The sequence below is a fragment of the Callorhinchus milii genome, unplaced genomic scaffold (genome assembly GCF_018977255.1).
Source record: "Callorhinchus milii isolate IMCB2004 unplaced genomic scaffold, IMCB_Cmil_1.0 Scaffold4, whole genome shotgun sequence".
Classification (NCBI taxonomy): Eukaryota; Metazoa; Chordata; class Chondrichthyes; order Chimaeriformes; family Callorhinchidae; genus Callorhinchus; species Callorhinchus milii.
Window position 1 is genome coordinate 62,324,847 of NW_024704745.1, and position 25,938 is coordinate 62,350,784.

At 37.5% G+C, this 25,938-nt stretch overlaps 1 protein-coding gene across 1 annotated transcript in view; it reads left to right on the forward strand.

Annotated features, from left to right (window-relative positions):
* Nucleotides 1–23,264, forward strand: part of mrps9 (mitochondrial ribosomal protein S9) — a 47,586-nt gene extending 24,322 nt beyond the window's left edge. The window contains exons 6-11 of the mRNA XM_007885143.2: nt 8,519–8,604; nt 14,399–14,474; nt 16,949–17,117; nt 21,247–21,355; nt 22,045–22,214; nt 22,956–23,264. Coding sequence (XP_007883334.1) covers nt 8,519–8,604; nt 14,399–14,474; nt 16,949–17,117; nt 21,247–21,355; nt 22,045–22,214; nt 22,956–23,047 — 702 coding nt within the window. The 3' untranslated portion in view covers nt 23,048–23,264. The remainder of the gene's footprint in view (nt 1–8,518; nt 8,605–14,398; nt 14,475–16,948; nt 17,118–21,246; nt 21,356–22,044; nt 22,215–22,955) is intronic.
* The last annotated feature ends 2,674 nt before the right edge of the window (nt 23,265–25,938 follow it).

Below are 25,938 nucleotides of genomic sequence, written 5' to 3' on the forward strand. Positions count from 1 at the left end.
GACTTGCACTCAATGTCTGTTTTTTTTCTCTGTCCTATATTATGCGACACTGCTTTAGTCTTCAAACAGAAACACAGCTAGAAGACTCATTTACATTTTTAAAAGCATAAATCCCACTATGAATTGCAAACAGCAATGTAAACTTCAAGTATGTGGGCAGACTCCGTAATTGGATTACCACTTTATAATTCACTGGGTGCTTGATTCTCGTTTAAAATAATTTCCTTGTGCTTTAATATATAAAAAAATAAGAAATCCTAATCCCAGTCAAACCTTCCACTGTGGCACTCAGGCTGCTGCCAATTTATTCCTATTTGCTTCTGTATCCGATTTCTGCATGCCCACAATGTTTGTTTTACTTAAATGTAAATACATCGGTGCTATATGTAGACACCTACCTACACATCTTGTGCCTAGGGTATAATGCTATTCTATGGTTCAAATGATGATCAGAACTATGTTCTTGAGGGTTATGATTTAGCTTGGATCTTCTTAACCTGATTTCTAGGTAGCTACTTTGTATATAATCTACATACAAGTGTCTGTTATGAAAGTTGTGTAAACCATATGTATTATTTGCCACGCGTAAACCGTGTGTACAGAGGGAATCAGGTGCCTTTAATTCTATAATTAATCAATGAAAATGTATTATAGTTAGAAAATTATTTTCATTGTTTGGGTTGTTACTTAATTAAAATCACTCAAAACTCTCTGCACTTGGTTTAAACAGAGTGCATTGTATATGTGTACTCATTATGTCCAAATGTTTGTCCATTTTGGATACAATACAGGATGGACTGTCTGTCCATTCTGTATTGGATGTCTATTCTAATTTTTAATTCAGTGTTCCTTGTGACAGTGCAGATCATCAAACACAGGAAGCATTAAATACTAATACTTTTGCAAGATGTTGGTAAAAGCTGGTATTATATGTAGCCCTTAACTTTTTATTGGCTTATGTGTGTACTTTCACCTTTGTCCCTCGCTGCTTTCATTTTAAGGATAATACTGTAGAATATTTTGTAAAGGGATGAATTTAATTAAATTAATGTGTTCAGTAATAAGTAACAACAAAATAAAATTTAGTTTTGCATCAACAATACAATAATAATAATAATATAAACAATGTGAAGTCCTGTAGCTCAGCGTTTAGACCACTCACCTTGCAAGCAAGAAACGTGGGTTCGATTTACGGCAGGGCGAAATGTTGGGTAAGTTTTCTTACTCTACAGGCCTCTGTTTACCTAGCAGAAACTAGGAACAAGGTTGTTAGTCGATTGGTAGATTGCTTTTCCGGGGGTAATAATCACTTTAAAAAAAATAATAATCATAAATTGGTCATTTGCATCCACGATCATGTGTAGGACACTACTGTGCGCAATTGGCTGCTGGTTTCTCCCACAAAATATGCAGTCAATTCACTTTACAGTATATTCTGTGAAGCGCTTTGAGATGTCTCACAGACATGATAAGGCGCTATATCAAATGCAAGAATTATTATTTACCTGGTATTATAATCTACTTCGTAAAATACTTTGAAGTATTAACTATCATCGTTTTCTATGAAAGCCTCTAAAAACTAAGTGTTCCAATACAAGCTGTTAATTAATGAAACTACACCTAAAAATCCAATCCTCATTCATTATGAAGAGTCTTAATTATAATAATAATCCTTGCATTTGATATAGCGCTTTTCACATCGGGAGGACGTCCCAAAGCGTTTCACAGAACACACTGTAAAGTGAATTGACTGTATGTTTGTGGGCGAACGCAGCAGCCAATTGCGCACAGCAATGTCCCACAAACAGTCGTAGATTGAAAATGACCAATTTATTATTGTTTTTGGTTTTGGAGGGATTATTATTAGGCTCTGTGGAGTAAGGAAACTTGCCCAAGGTTTCGCCCTGACTGGAATTGAACTCGGGTCTCTTGCTTGCAAAGCGAGTGCTCTAACTACTGAGCTACAGGACTCCACTCCATTATGTGACCCGAATAGTAATAAACACATCTTGAGTTGCCTCCTCGATGCCTAAACTATTGAATATTGAAATAATTTTATTCTGCTTGGGAGAAAATCAATACACGTGTATGAGGGGCGCTATATAAATGCAAGTTGTTGTTGTTGCTTGAGTTTCTTTTGAATAGGCCCCTGAACATAAATGGATATCAAAGTAATTGAATAATTTGGAGGGGGAATGGTAATCCTGAAGAAAATGCTAGCAATTGGGAATTCCTCAATGTTCATGGGCATACAAGATTTATGTTGGAATATAATGCTGCACTATCTAATTCAAATATTATTCAAAGGGCTGGATTAATTGGTCTATAGTGTACTTTGCCAAACCCTTTGTCAATTCAAGATGTTGACAGGTTAACCAGGACTGCTTAATTTTAGGGTGGGGTTGCATATTGATGCTTTTAAACACGTCTTGATCCATGTGCATTGTATAAGCAAACCACTGGCTAACCTAAAATAATTTATTATGCTTTTATTCTTTGTGATAACATTTCTGCACCGAAATAGTTACAGCTAAAATATTTCAAGAGTACTATAAATCGAGAATGATTTTAGCAATACTCTAGATTATTTTTCCTGAAATTTGTCAGCTTGAACTTAAAAAAAATTGTAATGTCACTATATTTTTNAAAAAAGTAGTTTGTAGTTTTAAAGGCAAAACCATTTCAAAGCGCTTAAAGATCAAATAAAGATGGGGGAGATTTATATTCCTCTCAACAGATGAATGGGTTGTTTTGTGAAGAACACTTACGTTACAAGCTACTAAACTAAAACAAACTTTACTTTGCAACCTTTAGCCAACTCAACCCTAGATTAATTTGAATTTCTGATATCAGCTGAGGACTATGTACTGTATTTTAGATCTTTAGTCTCAACATAAATAAAATTTAAGTTCATTAACTTATGTGCAGTAATGTTGTTCGGTGAAGATTGTCAAACCCTATTTAATACATTAACATTCAAAAATCGTGCAGAATGCTCTGTGAAGAATGGATTAAACACACAGATTTTGAACCTTTAGGCACAGTAGGAATTCACTTTGGGTCCTCTGTAGTTTCTGAGGAAAGCTACAAGACCAAATCTCTGCCTGTCAGGCGCATTAATTTCTTGAAACCCTTTCACTCTTCATCGACCTTGGGCAAATGAGCCCTAGCTGAAATGAAATGAATGATAAATGCAGAGAGTGCCTTTGCTGAGTAATGGGACTGCAGCGAAGGCTTTTCCGCAGAGTTTTATTCCTCTACAGCCTGAGGCAGCTCAAGGCCCCCTGCTGTTCATTTAAATAGGTATGTCAAATCTGCCTTGAAACGCTGCCTGTTTGATCTGTGGTAATATTTGTGAAGGTTCCATATGGACTTGAACCCCCTGCAGTGGCAAGAAATAATGTACAACGCTTCATAGTGCAGACACAAATTTTCTCTGAAGAGGATGCAACACCACATTTTAGCTGTCGGGAAGGATGATATAAGATGAAATGTGGCATTGTCAGCTCTTCACATGGATGGGCAGAACACTGCCTGCCTGGAAAATTATGCCGTTTAACTTTCCATTCAATCATCATTTAAACTTTCAAATTGTATCTTCAATTAGTTGTTTCCATTGCCTTCTGTATATTTTGGATTAGCAGTTTTTTTAAAAAAGAAGTATTTGCAGAACAGACTCAAAAACTGAGCATGCCAGAATTAGATTGAACCTTAAAGGTTTAGTGCACAGTTTCTGTTTCTTCAAAGGCTCTCTCCCAGAATTATTCATAGTATAAAATGGGGATCAATAAATTATTTCTGCTTAATTGTTGTAGTCCAAAGTTCATTGAATAGTTAGATTACATAAGGATAGGCTACTGTTTTCAACAACTATAAATTGGTCATCGTTTCAGAAATGGTTTCTCAATTGCAGTTTCAGAAAGAGTTCCGAAATGTGCAAACCCTTACTTTTGCAGTTGGCATGTGACTTACTAGTTGGGAAAGAGAGTACTGATTGAAACATGCAAATGAGGCACTCCTCTTAGTGGGTTTTAGATTGCATTTAAAGACAAATGGCAAAAATGGTTATTTTGTTCAAACATTTCATTAGGTGGGAAACAGCATTTCAGAATGCCTACAAATTCACTGAAGAATTCCAAGTATCTTTGGAGGGGCTGATATTTTTAATGAAGTGCATTGATAACTGAATGATATATCATAGAACTAGTGCAAGTATGTATGCTTTGATTTAATTTCCTTTTCTAGGATACTAGCGAGATGGAGAGAATGGTATCAAAAGAAGATTGACTTGGCATGCAGCCTAATTAATAGAAGTATGCAGCCCCGGTGTTTCAATTGCAAGTGGCAATCTGACATGCCTTCAATTAGAAGTCCAAATTCATAAGGTTTTCAAAATGGACCACTGAAGGGTAAAGTTTTCCAATTGGAGTCACATTTTGCTAACTGAAAAAGAGTAATATTCCTCCTCTGTAGCCTGTCTGACATGCCCTTTCAAAATCTGAGCATGTGCTAATGAATATTTTCTTCACACAATTGCAGTTTATAGCTTGCATGCTGTGGCCTTCAATTGTAAGGTTAAAAAAAGGCTACATTTTATATCAAAATCATCTAACTCAGTGGGGTCCAACTGACAGCCTACAGGCTAATTTGCTTAATATCCCACCACCAACGTCATTTTGCTCCCTCTCTCTGGAGTTCTATTCCCTGAGTCCCTCCGACTCACTCCCTCCCCTCTTTCAAGCCATGTCTCGACCTAACTTTTTGACCATGCTTACGGTTATCTTTCCGCCTCCCCATCTCACCTCTCTTGGCGCCAACTTAGGTGCCCAGCCAACAGTGTCACGCGCTTTAAAATGTCCTCCCAACATCAAAAAGTTGCTGTGTCAATGTTGTTATGTTTCTGGAAGGGAAACACAAAATACTGGTTATGCAGCCTGTGGACTTTTAATAGGGAATTCGGCCCTCGACAGCCGAAAGGTTGAACCACTCTAATCTAACTCACCAATGATTCGGTTTTAAACAAATTCTACTCTTCTATCTATATATAGATATATATATATATATATATATATACTAATAAAACAACTCTGTCTGTCTATGTGTCCGTGTATCTGACAATCTGGTTATAATCGATTGACGTAGAGACATATTTTGTACCTCATCGGAAAGGTCTTGCATCCAGCAGTGTCATGGGCATATTTTTTACGGGGTATCTCCTATCGTTGATGAGCTATATTAAAAAATACTTCAATTAAACCCCAAAAATATGAGGTATGCACCGTATTCTGCAACTGCATAGCGACAGAGGAAAGCACACATTATTCAGAGAGATGCATCCATGTTCTGCAACAAATGCATGGCACTTTTTTCTGGTTGTCATGGGAGCTGGAATCCTCCCTTATGGGATAGATGGAGAAAGCCAGAGAGAGAGAGAGAGACTGAAAGAAAATATATTATGAAGTGAGACAGAGAGATATTGACAGACAGACAGAGAAAGAGGGAGATTGAGAGAGAAAGACTGAGGGAAACAGAGAGAGGGACTGAGAAAATATATTAAAGGAGTCCTCCTACTGAGGATAGATAAAGACGAAATGTCTGTGTGTCAATTTACATTCCATATTGGATCCTTTGGTTGCAAGCGAAGCTGCAACTGGTACAATTAATAATATAATATATATATCCACTTCCATCCTCTCCTTTAGTATACTTGCTGCCCCCCCCTCCACCTTTAGCATTGTACAATAGTGACTTAAGCAGTGTCTCTTTGTGGCTGAGCTACCTCCTAGATGACATGTGTGGCAATGGAATATTGAAATTGAGTCAACCTCTTTCACAGTCTCGGTACTAGATTCCTGAGCAAGGCAGGTCTGTAATCCTCCGCAGTACTATTGATGATTGACTAACCAGATGACTGGCTCGTAAACGAGACTTGGAGATGCAGACCAATGACTGGAGCCAGGGATTATTCCTACTTGGTTCCTGTTAAACATGCAATCCTAACACCAATGAATTAGGTTGTCAGGAAGTTTGCTGATTGCAATTGCAAGCCGAGTGGCATTAGGTAAACTCCAGCAGTACTTCCAATGCACACTCTGGGATCCCCAAGTTGTGGCTCCTGCAAACCTGGACCTAATATTTTCCTAATACTGGGGGGAAGATATGCACTCCATTCCAGACAAAGCAAAAAATTCCACATAAAAAGCTCATGAGTTATTCCCCTCGTGGTCACCCATGATATAGCTCAGAGCTCCATCTCAAGTCCTCTCTTGGTCACCTACATGCTACTCCTTGTGACAGTGATATCCACAAACATGAGGTTGTCTCCATGTCTTCCCTTGATTCCAGATCCACTGATGTTCTGACTGCCTGACTGACGGTTATCAAGTTCTGGATCAGACTCAATTTTCTTCAGTATAGATGAGACTGAAGCCATCTTCCTCTGTTCCGCATCATGCCTTCATCACCTCCAGATTCACTTTTCAAATGCGACCCTCAGTGGTCTTATCATGCTCCAGCTCATCCAAAACACTGTCTCCTGCATCTTTACCTGCATGAAACTTCACATGCCTGTCACCCTATGCTCATCAGTATGCCAAATCTGTCCATAGGCATTTCACATCTAGATCTGCTAACCAATAATTTACTAACTAATAATTTACAATCCATAAACAAGTTGTTGACGAACAACTGCACATCTAGCTCGAGCACCCAAATAACATATTTCTCCATTATTTCTTTTATGCACTAATACAGTTAGTAGGGGTGCAGTTTAGTATCTGACAGCCACAAGTTCATCTCTTCACAGTGATGCACATACAGAATGCTATACTCACCCCAGTCTAATGAAAAGAGGACGATTTTGCAACTGGAAGCATTAAAGAGCCTTCTTGCTTTCAATTAATTTAAGTTGCTAACTAGAACTATTTCTAATGCTCCTATCACCCCATGTGTTGAATTAACTGAATGAAATATGAAATATGACCTTTATCCTGCAGTATCCCACTGTGTATTCTTTTCATCTTGAAACTTTTTGAAATTTAAAGTGATATCTTGCTGGGATAAAGAGAAGGAAAATATTAGTTGAATAATGTGTAATTAAACATTTTTATTATTGTTAGTGTTTGCCTATTGCTGTCTTTTTTTAAAAGTATCATGTTTGTTCTTTTGCAATTCATAAAACATGAATTCAAAGATATTTCAGTGATGTCAAATGATTCTTTTAGCAGTGATGAAACAATACCTAATTGTAATAATACAGCGGTCAGTTTCAGGCACACAGTCGTGACTTTATAAAGATCTTTCAATTTGTACTTTCCTATCCTTCTTCCCCCCCCCCCTTTTTGTTTAAAACTCCAGACAACAGCCTTTCAGATCTGTAGTAACCAGTCAACTATTAGCAGTCTAAGTGCTAACTATTTGCTGTCTGTTTTTCATTCCCACATACATATACATACTTTTTCCTCTTTTCTCTGAAATTCCAAATATTCAACTATTTCCCCTCTATGTTGAAATTTAAATTTCTGCTTAATCATTTCCAAGACTTCAAAAGTAAGTTGTCTTTCATATAATAAAAATAATCCTTGCATTTGATATAGTGCCTTATCACATCTTCAAGACATGTCAAAGCGCTTCACAGGATATACTGTAAAGTGAATTGACTATATTTTGTGGGTGAAACACGGCATCCAATTGCGCACAGCAATGTCCCACAACCAGTCATGGATTGAGTGACCACATTTTTTTTAAAAACCTGACCAAATCCCTAGTTTCTGTGAGATCTGGAATTGGTTTTATGGAGAATCTGGGCACAAACCTACCTTCTCCCCTGTTTAGCGTTGCTCAGCAGATTAGTATATCAATTAGTGCCACCTGCAAGTCTTCATATTTAAAACTAATTTGGCATCTGATGTCAGGGAGAAATGTATGTTTAGTAATCTAATTGATGTTTTACAGCACTTTATCTTTGGGATCTCCCCTGTTCAAAGTTGATCTTAAATGAATGGCATTATTATTTTGGTTTGTAATTATGTCAGCAGTGAAACAGCAGTGTGTACATGTTACTTGTGTATGTATAACTATGTTACCCAGTAGTTTGTAATTGAGATTTTGTGGCATTTCTTCAGTGTAGTATCTGTTTGTAGTGTTTGAGGCTTTCAAAAACAACCATGTATACTAAATTATATACAACTATGTATACTAAGTTGTTCAATAGACCTTTACAAGTACATGTAAATGATTTTAAAATGTGTAGCTATAGTTTCCGTTTGTTGAAACTTTGCTTCAAGCTTACAGTCTGTGCTTTGTCATATGTAATCTTTAGTTTCTTAAAATATTTAGTTTAGAAGTATTGCTAAGATAGATCAATCAATTCCTGTTCATATTTAAATATTGATGAACCTCAAATATAGAACAAGTTAGTTTTCTGTTAATTGAGATTGTGGTGCAAGACATGAAAAATTGTAACTTAAATTTAAAATTATTGCGATTCATATAAAAAAATATTCTTTCATTTCTCTAGGATACCTTTCAAAAATACCTTAACATCCAGAAATATGATGATCAGATGAGGGCCAAAGGAATATCATCTCTAGATACAAAACAAATGTAAGTTACTGTCTGCAGGAATAAACAAATTAGAGGAGTGATGGTCATTTGAGATCCAACACTGTGACAAAACTGAATGTACTAATATGATGAATATGTTTGTANTTTTTTATATGGAAAAAACGGATGCTTTGAGCAGCTGTTGTAATCTTCACAAGTTGAAAAATGCCAGTTTCAATTACCAATTTTCTTTTTCATCTCTTAAATTGGGACAGAACTGCATACAGTACACTGATTAGAATAACTAACCAATTTTGATATGTAGTAATTACTTCCCTAATAAGTCATTTGTATGTATTTGCCATGTTGTCTAAATTTTCAGTCTTGCAAAATCTTTTAAACCTAATTAACAATTTTCCAGTCTTTGTGTTTGTTCATAATGCCTTTAAAGTTTGTTAATTGTTTAATGTAGAATATGCAAGTGCGTCATTAAGCTATTTATGTTTAAGGATTGTGAGCTTCTTTAAATGTTGCTTTATTTTTTAAAGCTATTTTGCAAAGCTGCTGTATGATTAAGATTTAACCTTGATAAACTACAATAGCTCAGTAATATTTGAGTCTTTGTGCAAGGTTATGCCAGTGATGAATGTTGCACTTGAAATTTTGTTTTGTGAATCATGTATTCAATAGATTGAATATTCTACACCCAGAAATCTATAGATTAATTTAATATTCCTGAAATGTTTTTCTAAATTTATACAAAATATTATCAATGCACATCTAACAAGCCAAGGTTTATGTAGAACATCCATAATCTGGTACAATTTATCATATAATAATAATATGAATCCTTGCATTTGATATAGTGTCTTATCTTTGAGACATTTCAAAGCACTTCACAGGATATATTGTAAGGTGAATTGACTATATTTTGTGGGTGAAATAAAGGCGATATCCATTATTTTAACAAATTTCTATGGGGTGACCAAAAAGTCATGGTATCATTTATTTTAATACTAATTACTTTATTTCTTCAAAGACAGTGTTCAGTGCATTAAAAAAGAACAAAAGTACAGAATTTGCTGTTATGTTCTAATAAACTACTTCTAAAAATAATATCGTAATGATGACTACCCTGTACATCTACACATTCATGATGATGTATAATGATATTTTCCAATACTTTCCTGAGTATTTCGGCTGGAATAAACTGCACAGCGTCTCTGATATTGTCTTTCAGCGCCATTATTGATTGTGGCCGATTTTGAAAATTAGTGACTTCAAATAACCCCACAAAAAGTAATTGGGGGCAGTGAGATCTGGCGATCCAGAGGGCCATGGGGTATCACCCAAACCTGGAAATGACAAGATTAGAAAAACTTTATTTGTACTGATCTGATTATAGTCAGTTACAACCTTTAGAAGAGGTGCCCCCTACTGAAGCATGTTGGGTTTGTTTCTTAGATGGACAGACTAGTTTTTGCAAAAAAGAGTCACTATATTCAGACTGTAAAACTCCTTTTCACTTATTTAGAAAGAAGAAAAGTTCATGTTTTAGTTCTTTGTTTCCGTCAGGTTTCAATCTCAAGCTTCAGAATTGAATTAACGCCACAAGGCGCATGAACCATTTGGCCATGGTGAATCTTGTACCTCTTCATACAACATAAAAGTTCAAATTCTCTCATGTTTGTGGAGGAAAAAGTTGTTAACCTTTCTGATGTCCTTCATGGAGTTTAATGGACTCTTTCACAAGCTAGGTTGGATTTCTTATCATCTTTGTTAAAAATTAATAATGTAGTGGAGAAGTTATCTGCATTCATGATAAAAAAAATTTGGTCACTCAATCCACGACTGTTTGTTGGGCACTGCTGTGCGTAATTGGCTGCCACGTTTTGCCCACAAAATACAGTCAATTCACGTTACAGTATATTCTGTGAAGCACTTTGAGACGTCTCAACAATGTGATAAGGCACTATGTCAAATGCAAGAATTATTATTGTTATAAAAGCTGATATAATTGAGTAAATGCTAAGATATATTTTATTATTTCAAAAACAGTCGGTATTATGCCATCCATTTCCATTTTAATGGGAAAGTTTTAAAGTTGAAAATGTAACATTATCGTTGGGATTTTCTTTTCACAATGTATTCTACACCGTTTAGCTAAAGGAACAATGGGAGAAAATATTAACCTTTTTTTCATTGCTGTCAGGGAGTTCCCATTAAGAGGGTTTTCTATTGAGACTTGGAATTGGTATTGTAGAGTATGTAAGTTCCCTAAGAAACTTGGACCCTGCCATTTTACATGCTGTAGACTATCATGGTGACAAAATTTACTAACATTGTTCGAGACCTCTGTGTAATGCTGCTTAGCACTATGCAGTTAGTGCTAGTATGCCCAGTAAATCTAGTTTTGAGCATTATTTGACATATTGCATTTATTAATTATATCAAATAAAATATCAACAGTGGCGTTTATTTGCCTTATAGATCTATATTAAAACAGGTGTATTTTTAGAAGTGGGATGAAAAAATAACATTATTGAATGATTCCACATTTTGAGAAATTCCTTCCCCAAACACACATGCATGCACCAAGGCAGGGAACTGACTCTGGTGGCAATGAGATTGGGAGCCACGAAAGGTGGCTTTCATTTTTTCATGTTGTGCTAAAGGAAATTTAGTCTTGTCCAGGTTTTTTGAGGCTCATCTAGAGCTTAATGTCCGACAGGTAAGTGGAGACGACGTGTGAAATTTTACTCTTGTGTCTGCAAATAATAATATTAATCATAATCCTTGCATTTGATATAGCGCCTTATCACATCTTCGTGACATCTCAAAGTGCTTCACAGAATATACTGTAAAGTGAATTGACTGTATATTTTGTGGGCGAAACGCGGCAGCCAGTTGTGCACAGCAGTGTCCCACAAACAGTCATGGATTGAGTGACCAATTTTTTTTGAAGGAATTATTACCCCTGGAAAAACGATCCACCCAAATTTTGCCCTGTTGGGAATCAAACCCAGGTCTCTCACTTGCAGTGCTCTAACCACTGAGTTACAGGACTCCACAGTCACTAAGGGGGAACATGTAGATTAGTTGAGGGAGCATATATATTGATTCGAAATCCCAAAGACTATGGTTGCAAACTAAATGGGGTCAAATAGAGGCAATTTCTAATAGGATCATTTAACAATGAATCTTTAAGTTGGGACCTTCCAGTAACTAGATACCTGGGTGAAATAACTCTTCTCCAACACAATCTACTTTCAGAGCACAGTTCTTGCGAAAACTATGAAGTACTTCCAGTTTTCTTGTTATGGAATCCCATTTAAAAAAATACTCCATATCAGATCCCCATTACTTCTGGATAGTTCAAGTAAATCAAACCTAAAATTGTTTTTCTACTTGTGCCTTTCCTCATCTATCGTATATCATCTTTTACTATTTACTGTTATCATCACAAAAAGAACTGGATTTTAAATGTTTGTTCATGAACAGTAAATTGTCGCCCCAATAAATTTTAGTTTTCACCAGAATTGATAAATTGCTTCTCATCAGGCTCCCTTCGTAAGCAGGCGTGTTGGGAGTTCTCTCTACATCTGTTAATGTCCCTAAACGTCGATTTGTCACCACAACAACTTTAAACCACCTCCTTGGATTTTCACCAATCTTGATAAATGACTTTGTCTGCTGAGGCACTGTTCCTTTGGATAATGGGCTTACAAGGAATTATCCTACCATATGTTCATAGATTCCATCTTGGAGCACTAATTTGTAGCTTCAATAATTTAAAAGCTCAATTAGTTTTTCACCAGATATGATAAGTGACTTTGTCTCAGCAGACGCATGAGTTTTTTATGAAAATGAGTATGCTTAAAACTGCCCATAAATTTGCTTCTGGTTATAAACTGGTTTGGTACTTCAGGACTATAATGCTTTATCAGATTGTCTGGAAACGTAAAATGCAATTTTTGTTTCATTAAGCTGTGATTGTTTGTCATGTTGGGCTTGTTGAAAACTGTCCATAGGACCCCCTAAGTCTCCCTTCTCCCACGAACATTAAAAGTTGTGTTCTCGTTCATATCACCCAGGAAAATGCATTGCCTGCTGTGTCTAGTAATGAATCATTGACACTGATGTGAATGAATTTTCTACAGCTTTCCTTCTATTCCAGTCTACTATAGTCATTATATGTGTTGGTGGCTTCCTGGAGCTTGAGGTTGGTGTGCGAATGATGCCAAATGATGTGTTCAGTAGAGACTTGAAGGACATTTGCTGCACCCAGTGATGGCATGTTTATCGACTGGCTGAAGTCTGAATTCCGTATTCCAGTAATAATTTCTATGCTACAGACTTAATGCAAAATTGTAAATGACCACCTGGTTAAAAGGCTCCACCAATGGCCAAGCATTCAGTCATTATTTCCCCCCCCACCCCCAACCTCTGGAACTCCCTGCTCTATCCCTCCACTTCACCGCCTCTCTATCAATCTTTAAATCCCAATTTAAAACCTACCTCTTCCACTACGCCTGTGGTCACCTCCCCATCCCCCTTCCACCTTGCTCAAATTCCAATCCCACCCCTGTGAAGGGCTTTGAGACATTATCTTAAGTTTTTGTAAGTGAAGGGCACCACATAAATGCAAGTTGCTAAGAATATAAGACCTTGCTAGGTGAAAGAAGACCAAGGTGTATCTAGTTCACCTACTACCATCCTGCCAGTCACTTGACATGTTGTGTCCCAAACTATATACTGTATCCTGAGATATTATTTTCTAGCAGAAAAAAAAGTTGATGTTGTGACCATCAAACCTCCAGGTAAAATTGTTCATTTTATGCCATTTTTTGGGACGTTGCTGTGCACAAGTCGGTTTCTGTATTTGCCTACAATGTACAAAGTTACTACACAACAGTAAATCCTGTGAAGTGCTTTCCGATGTTTTGATGTCATGATAAAGCACTAAATCAAATGTAAGAATTATTATTCTACCAGAAGTTATTTAGCAGAGTAACAAATGTCCAATCCTTTCGGGTTTTTGATTTTTTGGGGCACCCTCAATATATCAATGTCTATCTCCAAAAGTACAACTTGGATGAAAGGCCTTCATAGTAGTTTTGCAACATAGTTGACATATTTTATTTCTGTTGGACTCTGCAAGTGTTGATTTTCCAACTGGTGCTTACACTTCTTTTTTGAGTTAATGTGACTCCATATTGAAGGTCAGAACTCTTGATTTTACAGTGAACCTGACTTGGGAGGCAATGCTAGGAACTGCAGCCAATCCAGCCTCTCATGCTTAAAATGTGAATGTTTCTGGAGTGAGAATAAAAACCAATGGAAGCTCGAAAAGCCATGAGTCCCAGTAGGGCTGTATTAATTGTTCACTATGACATCAAGAGAAAGCAATGTCTTAACACTGGCCCATGTCAAGATCACCTTGCTTCATCCATAATAATTCCTCCAAAACAAAAAACAATAATAAATTGGTCATTTTCAATCCATGACTGTTTGTGGGACATTGCTGTGCGCAATTGGCTGCCGCATTCGCCCACAAATATACAGTCAATTCACTTTACAGTATATTCTGTGAAGCGCTTTGGGACATCTAGAAGATGTGAAAAGCGCTATATCAAATGCAAGGATTAGTATTATCCAGCATGTAACAAGAAAGATTCCTCCACTTTTAAAAATCAAATTCAACTTGTGTGTAAAGGTAGAAATCTATTAATACCCATATTCAAATTAGAAAAGATTCAGTTGTATCATTGGAGTAAATATGAGCTTTTTTACATTCAGTGGCAAATCTCAGTGAGTTACTTGAATTCAGTGGATTTTGTTTTCTTTCCAATAGAAATTTAGTTGGAGGCAGGTGGTTGACAAAAGATGAGCTGGAAAAGCTGCTGCTGGAACCAATTTCTGACCATGACGTGAGTTTTTTGTTACATAGTGTATTTGAAATAGGAGTATATTGCAAAGAAATCTAGCTGAATTTAACAATTGAACTATAAAATAAAGAGTAATGTGTTAAAGAATGGATGGAAGCTGCACCAACAAGTGTAAACTTCTAAAAGAAGGAATTCAAGGAATCAGTGGATCACAACTACTTTTGATAACATAAAAATCCTGGATATATTTCGACTGAGAGTAATACAGATAGAAGTTATTAATCTTTTAGATTCTCTTAGCTCATATTAATGATAGATGAAAACCTATAGCATGCAAAAATATGGTATGTGAAAATTATATCAAGATCACAATATCAACTAATTACACGTTAGAAATTTGAGGAAACAGCACAGTAAACCCCCAGCTTACTGGCCTCTGGGTGTCCTAGCGTGAAGGGCACTTTACAAATGCAAGTTGTTGTTATCTGGAATTCATACCTAGCCCCAAAAAAATCCACGGCCCACGTGTAGACTCCCTCCAGCCCACTTTCCTAACGCACTCCCCCGCCTCACTGGCCTTGCTGACCTTTAGGGGCCAGAGATATTAATTTTGACTCGGTTTGAATCCCACGAGCAGAAGATAGTTATCCGCTATCTTATGCTCACAGGATTCAAACATTTACAATGCCAGTACCGATTATCGAGCCAGTTCAAAGCTACAAGAAGACCCCGCTTACCTCTTTCTCTCAACCCCACCTTCACCCTGAAAGAGGATAGTCAAAATTATATTTCTTAGATCTCAAAACTCTTAACTTTAACCGATTGCAGTATGTCAACTAAGATATGACTCTTCTTGAGATCTTAAGAAACCCGATGTGGAATCCAATATGAGGAGCTTTCATGTACCATTTGTTGATACTTGAGAGAAAGGTTTATAGGACATCCTCCAACATGAAAGGCACTATACAAATGTAATTTTGTTGTTGTTGTTACAGTCTGGTATATCATGGTACGTATGTGTATATATTTGGTTAATCAAATCGATCAGAAATACTACATTATAATTGGGTTAATTAAATTTTTGCACTTGCCCAGCAAGAAGGCTAATGACGAATTAAGCCCTTTTTTATTTTAATTGACTGTCACTTGTCCAGCTATTTTAGACATTGCTGGTAGATTGGTGGTCTGGAGGTTCTGTCTGCTTTAAACAAATAATTTGATCATACTAGATGACATTCTTAGTTGCTCTGTAGTGGTTGTATGTTTGTTCCCCTTCTGTTGCGTCAGGACTGATTTTTAATATCTGATTTTCTCTCTTAGCTTAATTTCATGCTCAGAATGAATATGAAAAAGTATAAGAATTAATATTTTCATAAACCATTCGGTGATCAAAGTGAGGGCTGTTAGTGCTGGGAACTGGAACACTGTGCCATTTCAGATGCCTACAACAGCATTAGGCAACATCAGGCCAACAGGTATCCAGTCTGATGCATAGAAGTCTGCACTTTACAGTAAAATTCTGTGAAGTGCTTTGAGACATCCTCCCAATGTGAAATTTTCTATAACAATTTTTTTTATTTATAAAGTGAGTGACCAAACTTAGACTATGAGATCAAAGTCCTGAAAGGGGGGCTTGAGTTTCCAACTTTCCAACTCAGAGCTGAGAGTGATACCAGCTTCGAGGCTGACATACAATGAATGCTGCGCAAGAAGCAATTTTGTTCAATGAGTGTGAAACAAGTTTTAGAAAGACTGATGATACAACAGTGGAGTTTGAATTACATTTTTTCTTATTTTTATTTTGAGGATATGAATTTTCTTCTAATTCCCTGATCCCCTTAAAAGTTTTGAAGGAAAGGAACAAGATAGCCCGATAGCTACATTGGAAAGGAAGAAGTAGGCATCTTCTTAATTAAGAATGCTTCATGGTGGGTGACAAGGTTTGACATCCACGGAAATGACTTCAGGCTAAAACATGTTTTCCACCTAACAAAGGATGTTGTGCAGCTACAGGAAGATTCCTTAGAAATTAAATTGTTTTTAAAAAATCAAGTTGATATTTTGTTTGCAAACGTTGATATTGTAACTGAATGTAAATGTCATTGTTATCCATATTTATTTGGTTCTAAAGACGTAACAGCATACCTTCCAAATAAATATAATAACTATAATTCCAAATAAATCAGGTACACAATAAAGCTTCACTTTCACTCAGGGCAGGTAATTAAAGGCAGCTTTCTGAGTTGTTCATTGTCTTGTTCTAAAATTGGTTTTGTGGTGTATTACTGAAAATTGTTGAAACTACTTTCCCAATCCAAATCTGAACAGTACATCGCCCAGTTTCCTGTTTTGGAACTACTGTTTAACAGCAAAAATGTGTTTTAAGATGTGTGGGAGAGATGATTTGTTTAATTTTAATAATTCTTGCATTTGATATTGTCCTGCTATTTATATGGTAATCAAGAGCTAATCTCTCTCTCTGGTAAAATTAGTTTTCCCTTTTCTTCTTTGAACAGTATGTGCACTTTATTCAGTTACTGGAGCGGATGCTGTCTTCTCCATACTGCAACATTGAGGAAGAATATGTGATGAAATTCCGCAGAGAGATGGAAGTTCAATCTAAGAATCAGATAATTGAGCCTTTGCAGTTTGATGAGACTGGAGTGGCCTTCAGCAAAGGAGAAGGTAACACAATAACTTGCATTTATATAATAATAATAATCCTTGCATTTGATATAGCACTTTTCACGTCTTCTAGACGTCTCAAAGCGCTTCACAGAATATGCTGTATAGAGAATTGACCGTATATTTGTGGGCAAAACGCGGCAGCCAATTGCACACAGCAGTGTCCCACAAACAGTAGTGGATTGAAAATGACCAATTTATTATTGTTTTGTTTTGGAGGGATTATTTTTAGATGTGTGGAGAAAAGAAACTTGCCCAAGGTTTTGCCCTGCCTGGAATTGAATCCAGGTGTCCTGCTTGCAAGGCGAGTGCTCTCACCACTGAGCTACAGGATTCCAATCTACTAATAAAGGGATTCCTACTTCCTGCTAGGTAAACAGAGGTGTTTGTACGTGTGTAGTAAGGAAACATACTTAAGGTTTTAATATAGTGCCATTCACGGGGGTAGCATCCCAGAAGCTTGAAAAATACACAGGTGGATTTTTTATTTCTATCCCTCATCTCTTCCTGGACCTCCTCCCCACCCGGCCACAATCTTCCACCCTCTCTGGCTTTGGTCCATCCCCCTCACTACCCTCCATGCTGTCTCCCCTAGCCCTGCCATGCCTGCTGGCTGATGATGTCCTGCTGATCGCTCTTTTCCCAGTCTCGGGTTGCGTGTTTGGTTACCGCTCAGATCCAAGCCTCCATCTCCCAAAATGCCCCCGCTCCTACTCTCCACCCTTCGTTACTCCCACTCAGTCCTTCTCTCCTAGAGTCCTTCCCGTCTTCTCTCTCTCCTGTACCCTCCCCCAGCCTCCCTCTACTCCAGCCTGGGCATCCTCCACCAGGCTCACCATGGTACTCAGCTATGGTTTTCCCAGAGCACCCACCCCGACTGCCATATCGCCCACCTCCGACAGGTAAACCCCACTTCCCTCATCCACATCCTTCCCAACTCTCCCCCCTCATACTCGACAGTCGTTTTCCCCCCCTCCATAATCTACAACGAGCTCCAAATGCTGCTCCGCCTGCACCCCCACTCACATTAGCCTCCAAAATTTTTCTCTCCCTCTCAAATAAAGCTCTTACAATCCAAGAACCTCATACTGGAAGAACAATCGATCACTTCTCCTAAACCTTCAATTCCTCTTGCCCTCTTGAAAACCAGGTCCACATCTCCAAGCCTACCCGCTCCCCCTGGTACAACAGTTTTCTCCAGTCCCTCAAATCCCAAAACTGGTTGCTCGAGCACAAATGGCACAAAACCAGCCTCACGATTCACCGCCAACTGTGGCTCAAGCATCTTCATACCTACCACCGCTCCCTCTCTCAAGCTCAAAATACTTTTTACTCACAGGTCATTCCTGATGCCAAAACCAACCCCAAAATCCTGTTCTCCAATACCCAGCACCTCCTCCGCGACCCCTCTCAAGCACCCTCGATCCTCACTTCTGATGACAAGTCCGAACGCTGATACTTTTCTTAATTTACTAACATTGAGTCTTCCATACCCTTTCAATCATACATTATTACTTTGCTGGATAAGAAGAGCTGCCTTTTTTTCAAAAAAATAACTGCACACAGATCACACATTCTAGATATAACACAAATCAGGTGGGTATGAGGATTACCTTCATAAATTGATTGAAATAAAATTCCAGAGATTTTAATAACTAACATCCACTCTTCTCCCTGCCAATATAACTATATTTTTAAGGAGAATAATGCAACGCGGTCTTCAGCTAAGTGGAAAGACAATTTTGAACTGTGTGTATGTGGGTTATTATTAGTATTGCATACTTTAAAGACATGAATGTTACTGAAGTAACTCAACAGATGGCAACTAATGCAAGAAAGATTTTGTGAGGAAGGAGTTTGGTTGCACCCCAGCTGTTTGAATGTCATGCTTCATCTCGTGCTTAAAGTTTGCCATGTTGCATGTGCTGGTGATGCATATGGTTCACAAATTCTGAACTCTTCAGTAATGTAAATGAAACCAGACTGCTTGAAATCTCACTTTTTCAATGTGATGAAAACTGAATGATAATCTCAGTTATTGGTTTCAGATCACAGCTGGATTATGAGAAGCCATGCAAGTCAGTACAAGTCTGACTGAGTGCTGATGAGCGTGTGTGATTACTACAAATAATATAACCTTCACAACAGAATTTGCCCTCGCTGTGCAAATCTGACTAAGTTTGTAAAGTGCGGTACTGGCTATCCACAAAAGTGGTTGTTCCAGCCATAGAAAAGAACTCTTCCCAAACCCACTATTCATTGATGCTGTTGCCTTTGACGTGCAGACACTAGTTTCTAACTGGTATCTCTTTGACAGCAGTGTGGATGGTTAGTACCTTATGCCACTGCTCCACTGCAGTATTTGTTGTATATAAGGAGCTCCGCCAGCAGCATCCCAATGTGGATGATTTTTACTAATGGAGAACCAATGTAACAATTTGTTATTTACTAACAGGAAAAGGTTAGTTCATTGGGCACTTAAATGAGTTTTAACTAGAAAAAAATTGCTTTGCACCAGTTGCAATTTTACCACAACCAAACCAGTCTGAGACTACCTGTTTGATGTGGTCTGAGGCAGCTCTGGTACGTCCATTCATACATAGATCAATTCTTGTCAGTTAATCGGAATGCTGTTTTTGTATTTATTTGATCCAGTTTTTGTGTCAAACCAATTCAAAATATTGGTACGATACGAACCTATCAAATAAATATACAATCAGCAGTCCAATTGATCTTGTATTCTCGTAAAATAGTCTCAGAGGTAGTCTATCCTGACGTAATTGTAAGCATACAAAGAGGGGAGCACAAGTTTTGACCGTGAAAGTCTATTAAATCTAATCTCATCTGAAGGATCTGCGCAGACTGTACAATTCTCTTCAATATAGCCAGGCAATTATAATAGAACCCTGATATAGATTATATCCTTCTATACTGCCCTGTGTGAAGGGCGCTATAAAAAGAAAGCAAGTTTATTGTTGTAATGCACGTCATTATAACGCGACTTCCCTTATGTAAGAGATTGGACACTGATATATACTTAACAAAAAATCAGAAATGTGAGCAGAAAGCTGACTGGCTCACTTCAAAATGCCTGCCATATTTCATGCACTAAAAATGTCCGACTGCCAAGTCATCAACTTGCTGTCATCGTTGTTGCCGGTCCGTATCTTAAAGCGAGCCAGCTTTCTGTGTGTGCACAGTGAGCGTGAAACGTCTGACTGACAATTGCATCCTAGTTGGAATTTCGTAACTTCTGACTGACAATTGCATCCTAGTTGGAATTTCGTTTACCCTGCTGTGTTAAACTTAATAGTCACATTATACTCTGGAGTAAAATGGCAGTCGCATCCTAATTGGAATTTTGTGGACCCAAACAACTGTGTATAGTGTATACTCTGGAGTATAATGTGGCAATTAAATCTGCTTCTTCTAATTCCTGGGAGGTCAACTATCTTGCGGCATTGTGCCCCTGAATAGCAGACCTGTCCAAAAGCTTCAGTATTTCCTTGAATTCTGGTCTGTCATCAGTTACTGAATGCATTTTTTCAGAGCCATTGGATAGACTACCTCTGAGACTAAAGTTCCTGATCATTTCAAGCTTAGGGTTAAAAGCAAAATGCTCTTGAGACTATGATGTATATCAAGATCAGAAATATCATGTGATGAGAATGATCTCATCATGGCACTGTCAGGAGGATCTGAAGGACGTAAGGATATTTTCCTTCACCTTCAACTAAGAATTGGAATCATAGAATCTTACAGCACAGAAGGAGGCCATTCGGCCCATCGTGCCTGTGCCAGCTCTTTGAAAGAACTTTCTTTCCAGGTTCCGACGAAAGATCATAGACCTGAAATGTTAACTCATTTTCTTTTCTACATAGATGCTGGACCTGTTGTGTGTTCCCAGCGACTTCTGTTTTTATTTCTTTCTAAGTTTTGTTGTAATGCTATCAAAAAATGAACCTACGTTATAGAAATGTTTAACACAGTTTGCATCATATACAATTTTGCTTTTATATAGTGCTCTTTAAGCGGGGTAGTGGCCACATGCCAATTTATTGACATTTTGCTCCTATGTACTTACATGAGAACAGTTTAAACTGTTAATGATTCCAAATTTTAATTACAGGTAGAAGAAAAAGTTCAAGAGCAACAGTAATAGTCCGAGAGCCTGGAAGTGGGAAAATAACTGTGAATGGATTAGACTATTTGCATTATTTTCCAGAGCTTCAAGAAAGGTGATGTACCTATTGGTTGTATGTAGCATGGAACAAACAGAAGCAGGGTTGGGAATGCAAATCTTCTATTGGGAAACTAAAAAAACATCTAAAGAAGAATGTGTTTAAATGTATTCATTTATTGCTTTAATATTGAATACCATGAAACCTTTCTCTGAAAAACATGGTAATGCAGCTGTACAGATTTTTTTTAAAAAGTTGCCCGAATCATTGCCCAAGTAACTATTTGGAAATCGATCAGTAACACAAGCGAGAGGACCTGGGTTTGATTCTTGGCAGGGAGAAACATTGGGCAAGTTTCCTTACTCCAAACACCTTTGTTCACCTAGCAGTAGGAACCCAGTTGTTAGTCGATTGGCGTATCACTTTTAATAATCCCTTCCCAAAAATAAATAAATAAGAAGAATTTGGTCACTGAATCCATGACTGTGTGTGCAATTGGCTGCCACGTTTCGCCCACAAAATATACAGTCAATTCACTTCACAGTATATTCTATGAAGTGCTTTGAGACGTCTCAAAAATGTGATAATATATCAAATGCAAGATTTATTATATGTGTTTGTTATATAATTTTTATCTGAAGCTTTGTTTTGAATTGTTAGTTCACTCATTCTTCAGTTATCCAATTAGATCATCAAAATAAAGTGAATACTATGGTTTGGCATTAACTTCTTTCTATGGTCTCCAGAGAACAATTGATGTTCCCAATCCAGTTCCTGGGTCGACTCGGAAAACATGACCTGGAATGTACCGTATCAGAAGGAGGGCGTTCTGGACAGGCAGGAGCTATTCGACTGGCTATTTCTCGCGCTCTGCTTAGTTTCATTAAAGAGGATGAGATTGAGCACATGAGACAAGGTAAAAAAGCCAGAATTTCAAACCCAAAGTTATTTGCAACCCGTAGCAGGTGCCACTGACCATATATGTCAGGGCAGCAATGATTGCAGCCTTTGATCAAGGGAATGTTTCTTTGCATAAAATCCCAACCCCAAATAACCATAATTGTATTTCATTGAGAAGCATTTGTGTGCTGGTTTTGAAAGCATGTGTATATTAATTTGATACAGGGAATGGAAAAATACTTGTAGTAATGAAAAAAAGCAAAAAAGTCATGTAAATTAATTTGAGCATTAAAATTCAGTGTTGAGCAGCTTTTTAGTAATTCACTGTTTTCGATGTTATTTTTTATCAAGATTAAACTTGAGTTAAAGTAGTCACCTAAACTTAGTTACAATAGAGCAAAAGTGACAGTAAATGGTTACACATGCAAAAGGCTGATGTGAAGCTCTCCTGCTCAGTTGAAGTAAAGATTCTGACAAAACTGCATCCTCCAATAAGTTATATTTTTGAGGGGGTTTCAATAAATTTGTGCAATCGTTTTTCTTAACAAAGAATGAAAAAATGAAAACCAAATTTATACTTGAGATGTTTTGATACAGAACGCAACATACTGTTCCAAGGCAGTTGTAAAATCAACATGTGTTTTTGTTTTCTTGTACATCCATTCATAAGTATAGATATTAAGATCTATAAAGTCTTCAACATGTTTTCTTCAATTCAGAGTTACTGTTTCAGTTTACTTTTAACTTCCTTCTACAGCTGGCTTGCTGACTCCTGATCCTCGTGTGAGGGAACGGAAGAAGCCTGGTCAGGAGGGAGCACGCAGGAAATTCACATGGAAGAAACGTTAATCAGCCCCCTTTCCTGTGAAGTAACCCTGAGGTGGTTTGAAATCAGAAGCAGAACTCCCAACAGAACGTGTAGTGTGGACACCTGCTTAAACATGTTTAAAGTCTCAAAATCATTACTGTCTTGCTCTTTATTTCCTACAAGTAAAAACAAATATTATCCTATGGATTTATTTATCTGCAACAGTTCTAGGATATTAAAGAAATACTTTTCTATTAATTATTTGGCTGTAAAATTTTATTTATGTATATACTGAGAACATTCCACATTAATTAATTTACTAACTTTATTTTGTAAGGAACTAAAACAGTGCTTTCATTTTAACATGTTTGATCCGAGCACATCACTAGATCCGCTGTAAAAAAAATAAGCTGTTAGGAACATTTTCTGGTACCTTTCCTGACATTCAATGGGTAAGACTACACAGATTCCTGATGCCATATGGTTTCATCCAAAACCAGCACCATTTCCTCCTCCTGGGCCCTATGAACTTCTACCCTTGGGCCCAGCTTAACTATTTTTCATTCCACAATTGGTATGTCCTGTTCTGTTTGCATAAGTGTGTGAAACAAATTTGTACTAATATTGTGTCTATTTCAACTTCCAGTTATTTTCAAGTCTAAAGGATTTTTTTTTCTTAAATGCGCTTAGTTTGTGACATTCCATAAATGAAACACAACAACCTCCAGTATTTACAGTTGTACCTCCTGTGAGAATATAATTCTTATATAGGCAGTGTCCTGCAGTGCTTCAGAGTAATATGCTTGTAAAAGCAACTTCATTGCCTGCAAAGATCTCCATAGACTATACAGATCGCTTTACTCTCCACCTATAGCTGATTGTAAATGTGTTTATCTATCCAGTGAGAACATTCTGCATGGATTAATTTACTATTTTGTTTTGTAGCTGATTGAAACCATATCTTTTATAATAATAATAATCCTTGCTTTTGATATAGTGCCTTATCACATTGTTCAGACGTCTCAAAGTGCTTCACAGAATATACTGTAATGTGAATTGACTGTATATTTTGTGGGCGAAATACGGGAGCCAATTGCCCAAAGCAGCATCCCACAAACAATTGTGGATTGAATGACCTGATTTTTTTCAATAATTTTTTTTGGATGAATTATTACCCCCAGAAAGTGATCCGCCAATTGACTAACACCCGGGTTCCTACTTAATGCTAGGTAAACAGAGGCGTGTGGAGTAAGGAAACTTGCCTATGGTTTCGCCCCGCCCCAGAAACAAATCTGATTTCTTGCTTGTGAGGCTAGTGCTCTAATCACTAGCCTACAAGACTTTTGTTAGGTGGTGCCTTTGCTTCTTGTAAATTTCAGCACTATTTTCAGGAATGAAGGTCAAAGAAAAAGCTCTTAGAGGACTGAATATTTTAAACAGCAGCTTTTTTTCTGCTCCTGTGTGATATGCCAACTTTAGGTGAATCTCTTTCACTCCAGTGTGAGTATACTGTAATGGGGTTTCGTATTCTGAAGAAGAGCTTGAAATCCAGACGGGTTTAGATATAAAGATTGAGATTTATTGTACACAGGCTTGGATACCATTGTAGAGTCCATATCCATCTAGCTGGCATGCAGCAGCCCTCCCCCCACCCATCCCCGAGAGAGAGGCCAGCTTCCTTTTCAGGTAGGCTTTTTAAATCTAGACCACCAACTATTATCCATCAACTGTTCTTTCCCAATAGGTCAGAGACAAGGACCCTTAGGGATTGGGAGTGTGTCTCCTAGCTTATGGACACTACCATGCTGGTTGGTGTCTTGCCCAATCCTCTCATTTGTGGCTGATGGATTCTGGCGCTCCCAGAATACCCTCTCAATTTTCCCACTCGCAACAACAACTTGCATTTATATAGCGTTCTCACATAACAGTGCTCCTTTTAAAGGGCACTTCCACCCCTTGATACTTGTTACAATATATATCTAATTGTACCTCCAGACGAATGACCATAATGTACAATACAAATGTCAAAACTTGAATTACCATCACAAGTCTTATAAGGGGTTAGAATGAATAAGACTATTCGATCTCGTCCTTCCAGAATGCCTATCCTACAATCCTCCCATCACAGCATCAAGCTTTTTTTTAAATGAGTCTGGGCCTAGTCTTGAATATCTTTCCTGATAACCTTTCCAGTTATTAATTACCTCCTGTTTAAAGAAATACTTGCCGGCCTGTCCTGAAATTGCCTCTTACAACCTAAAATTGAGTATCAGCCTGACTTGGTTGATAGAACTCTCACCTCTTCAGTCAGAGGGTTGTGGGTTCAAGCCCCAAGTCAGGACTTAAACTTGCATAGTCTAACCTGACACGCCCATTCAGTGCTGCATTGTTGAAAGTGGTGTCTTCAGATGAAGCATTAACTGAGGCCCTGTCTGCTTATTCAGGAGGACTTTAAATCCCATGGCACTATTTAAAAAGAGAAGCAAGAATTGTATCATTCACTTCATGGCTGTTTATGGGACATTGCTGTGCACAAAATATAGTTGCTGCATTTTACACTTTACCCTGTGAAATGCTTTGAGACAATCTCGGAACATGAAAGGCACTATATGAAATGTAAAGATTATTATTAAATCTGAATTCTCTTTTACTGTGGTGCCTCGATTAAAATGATGCTAAATTCAGAATTAAATCAGTGGGGTAGGTCAGAATAGTGGATTTGGGTTAAAGGCTACCCTAAACTGTGATGAAATTTCTGTTGTAAAAGTCCTAAATGAAATAAATGTCAATTTCAACCCAGCACCTAGTGGACATGAGCCCACTACTTCAATTAATATTAATTTGATCATTTACTAGAGAAGAAAGCACATGATAAGCTGATGTGAAAGACTATATAATGCAATGTGTTGTAAACTGGAAACTTCATGTTGGT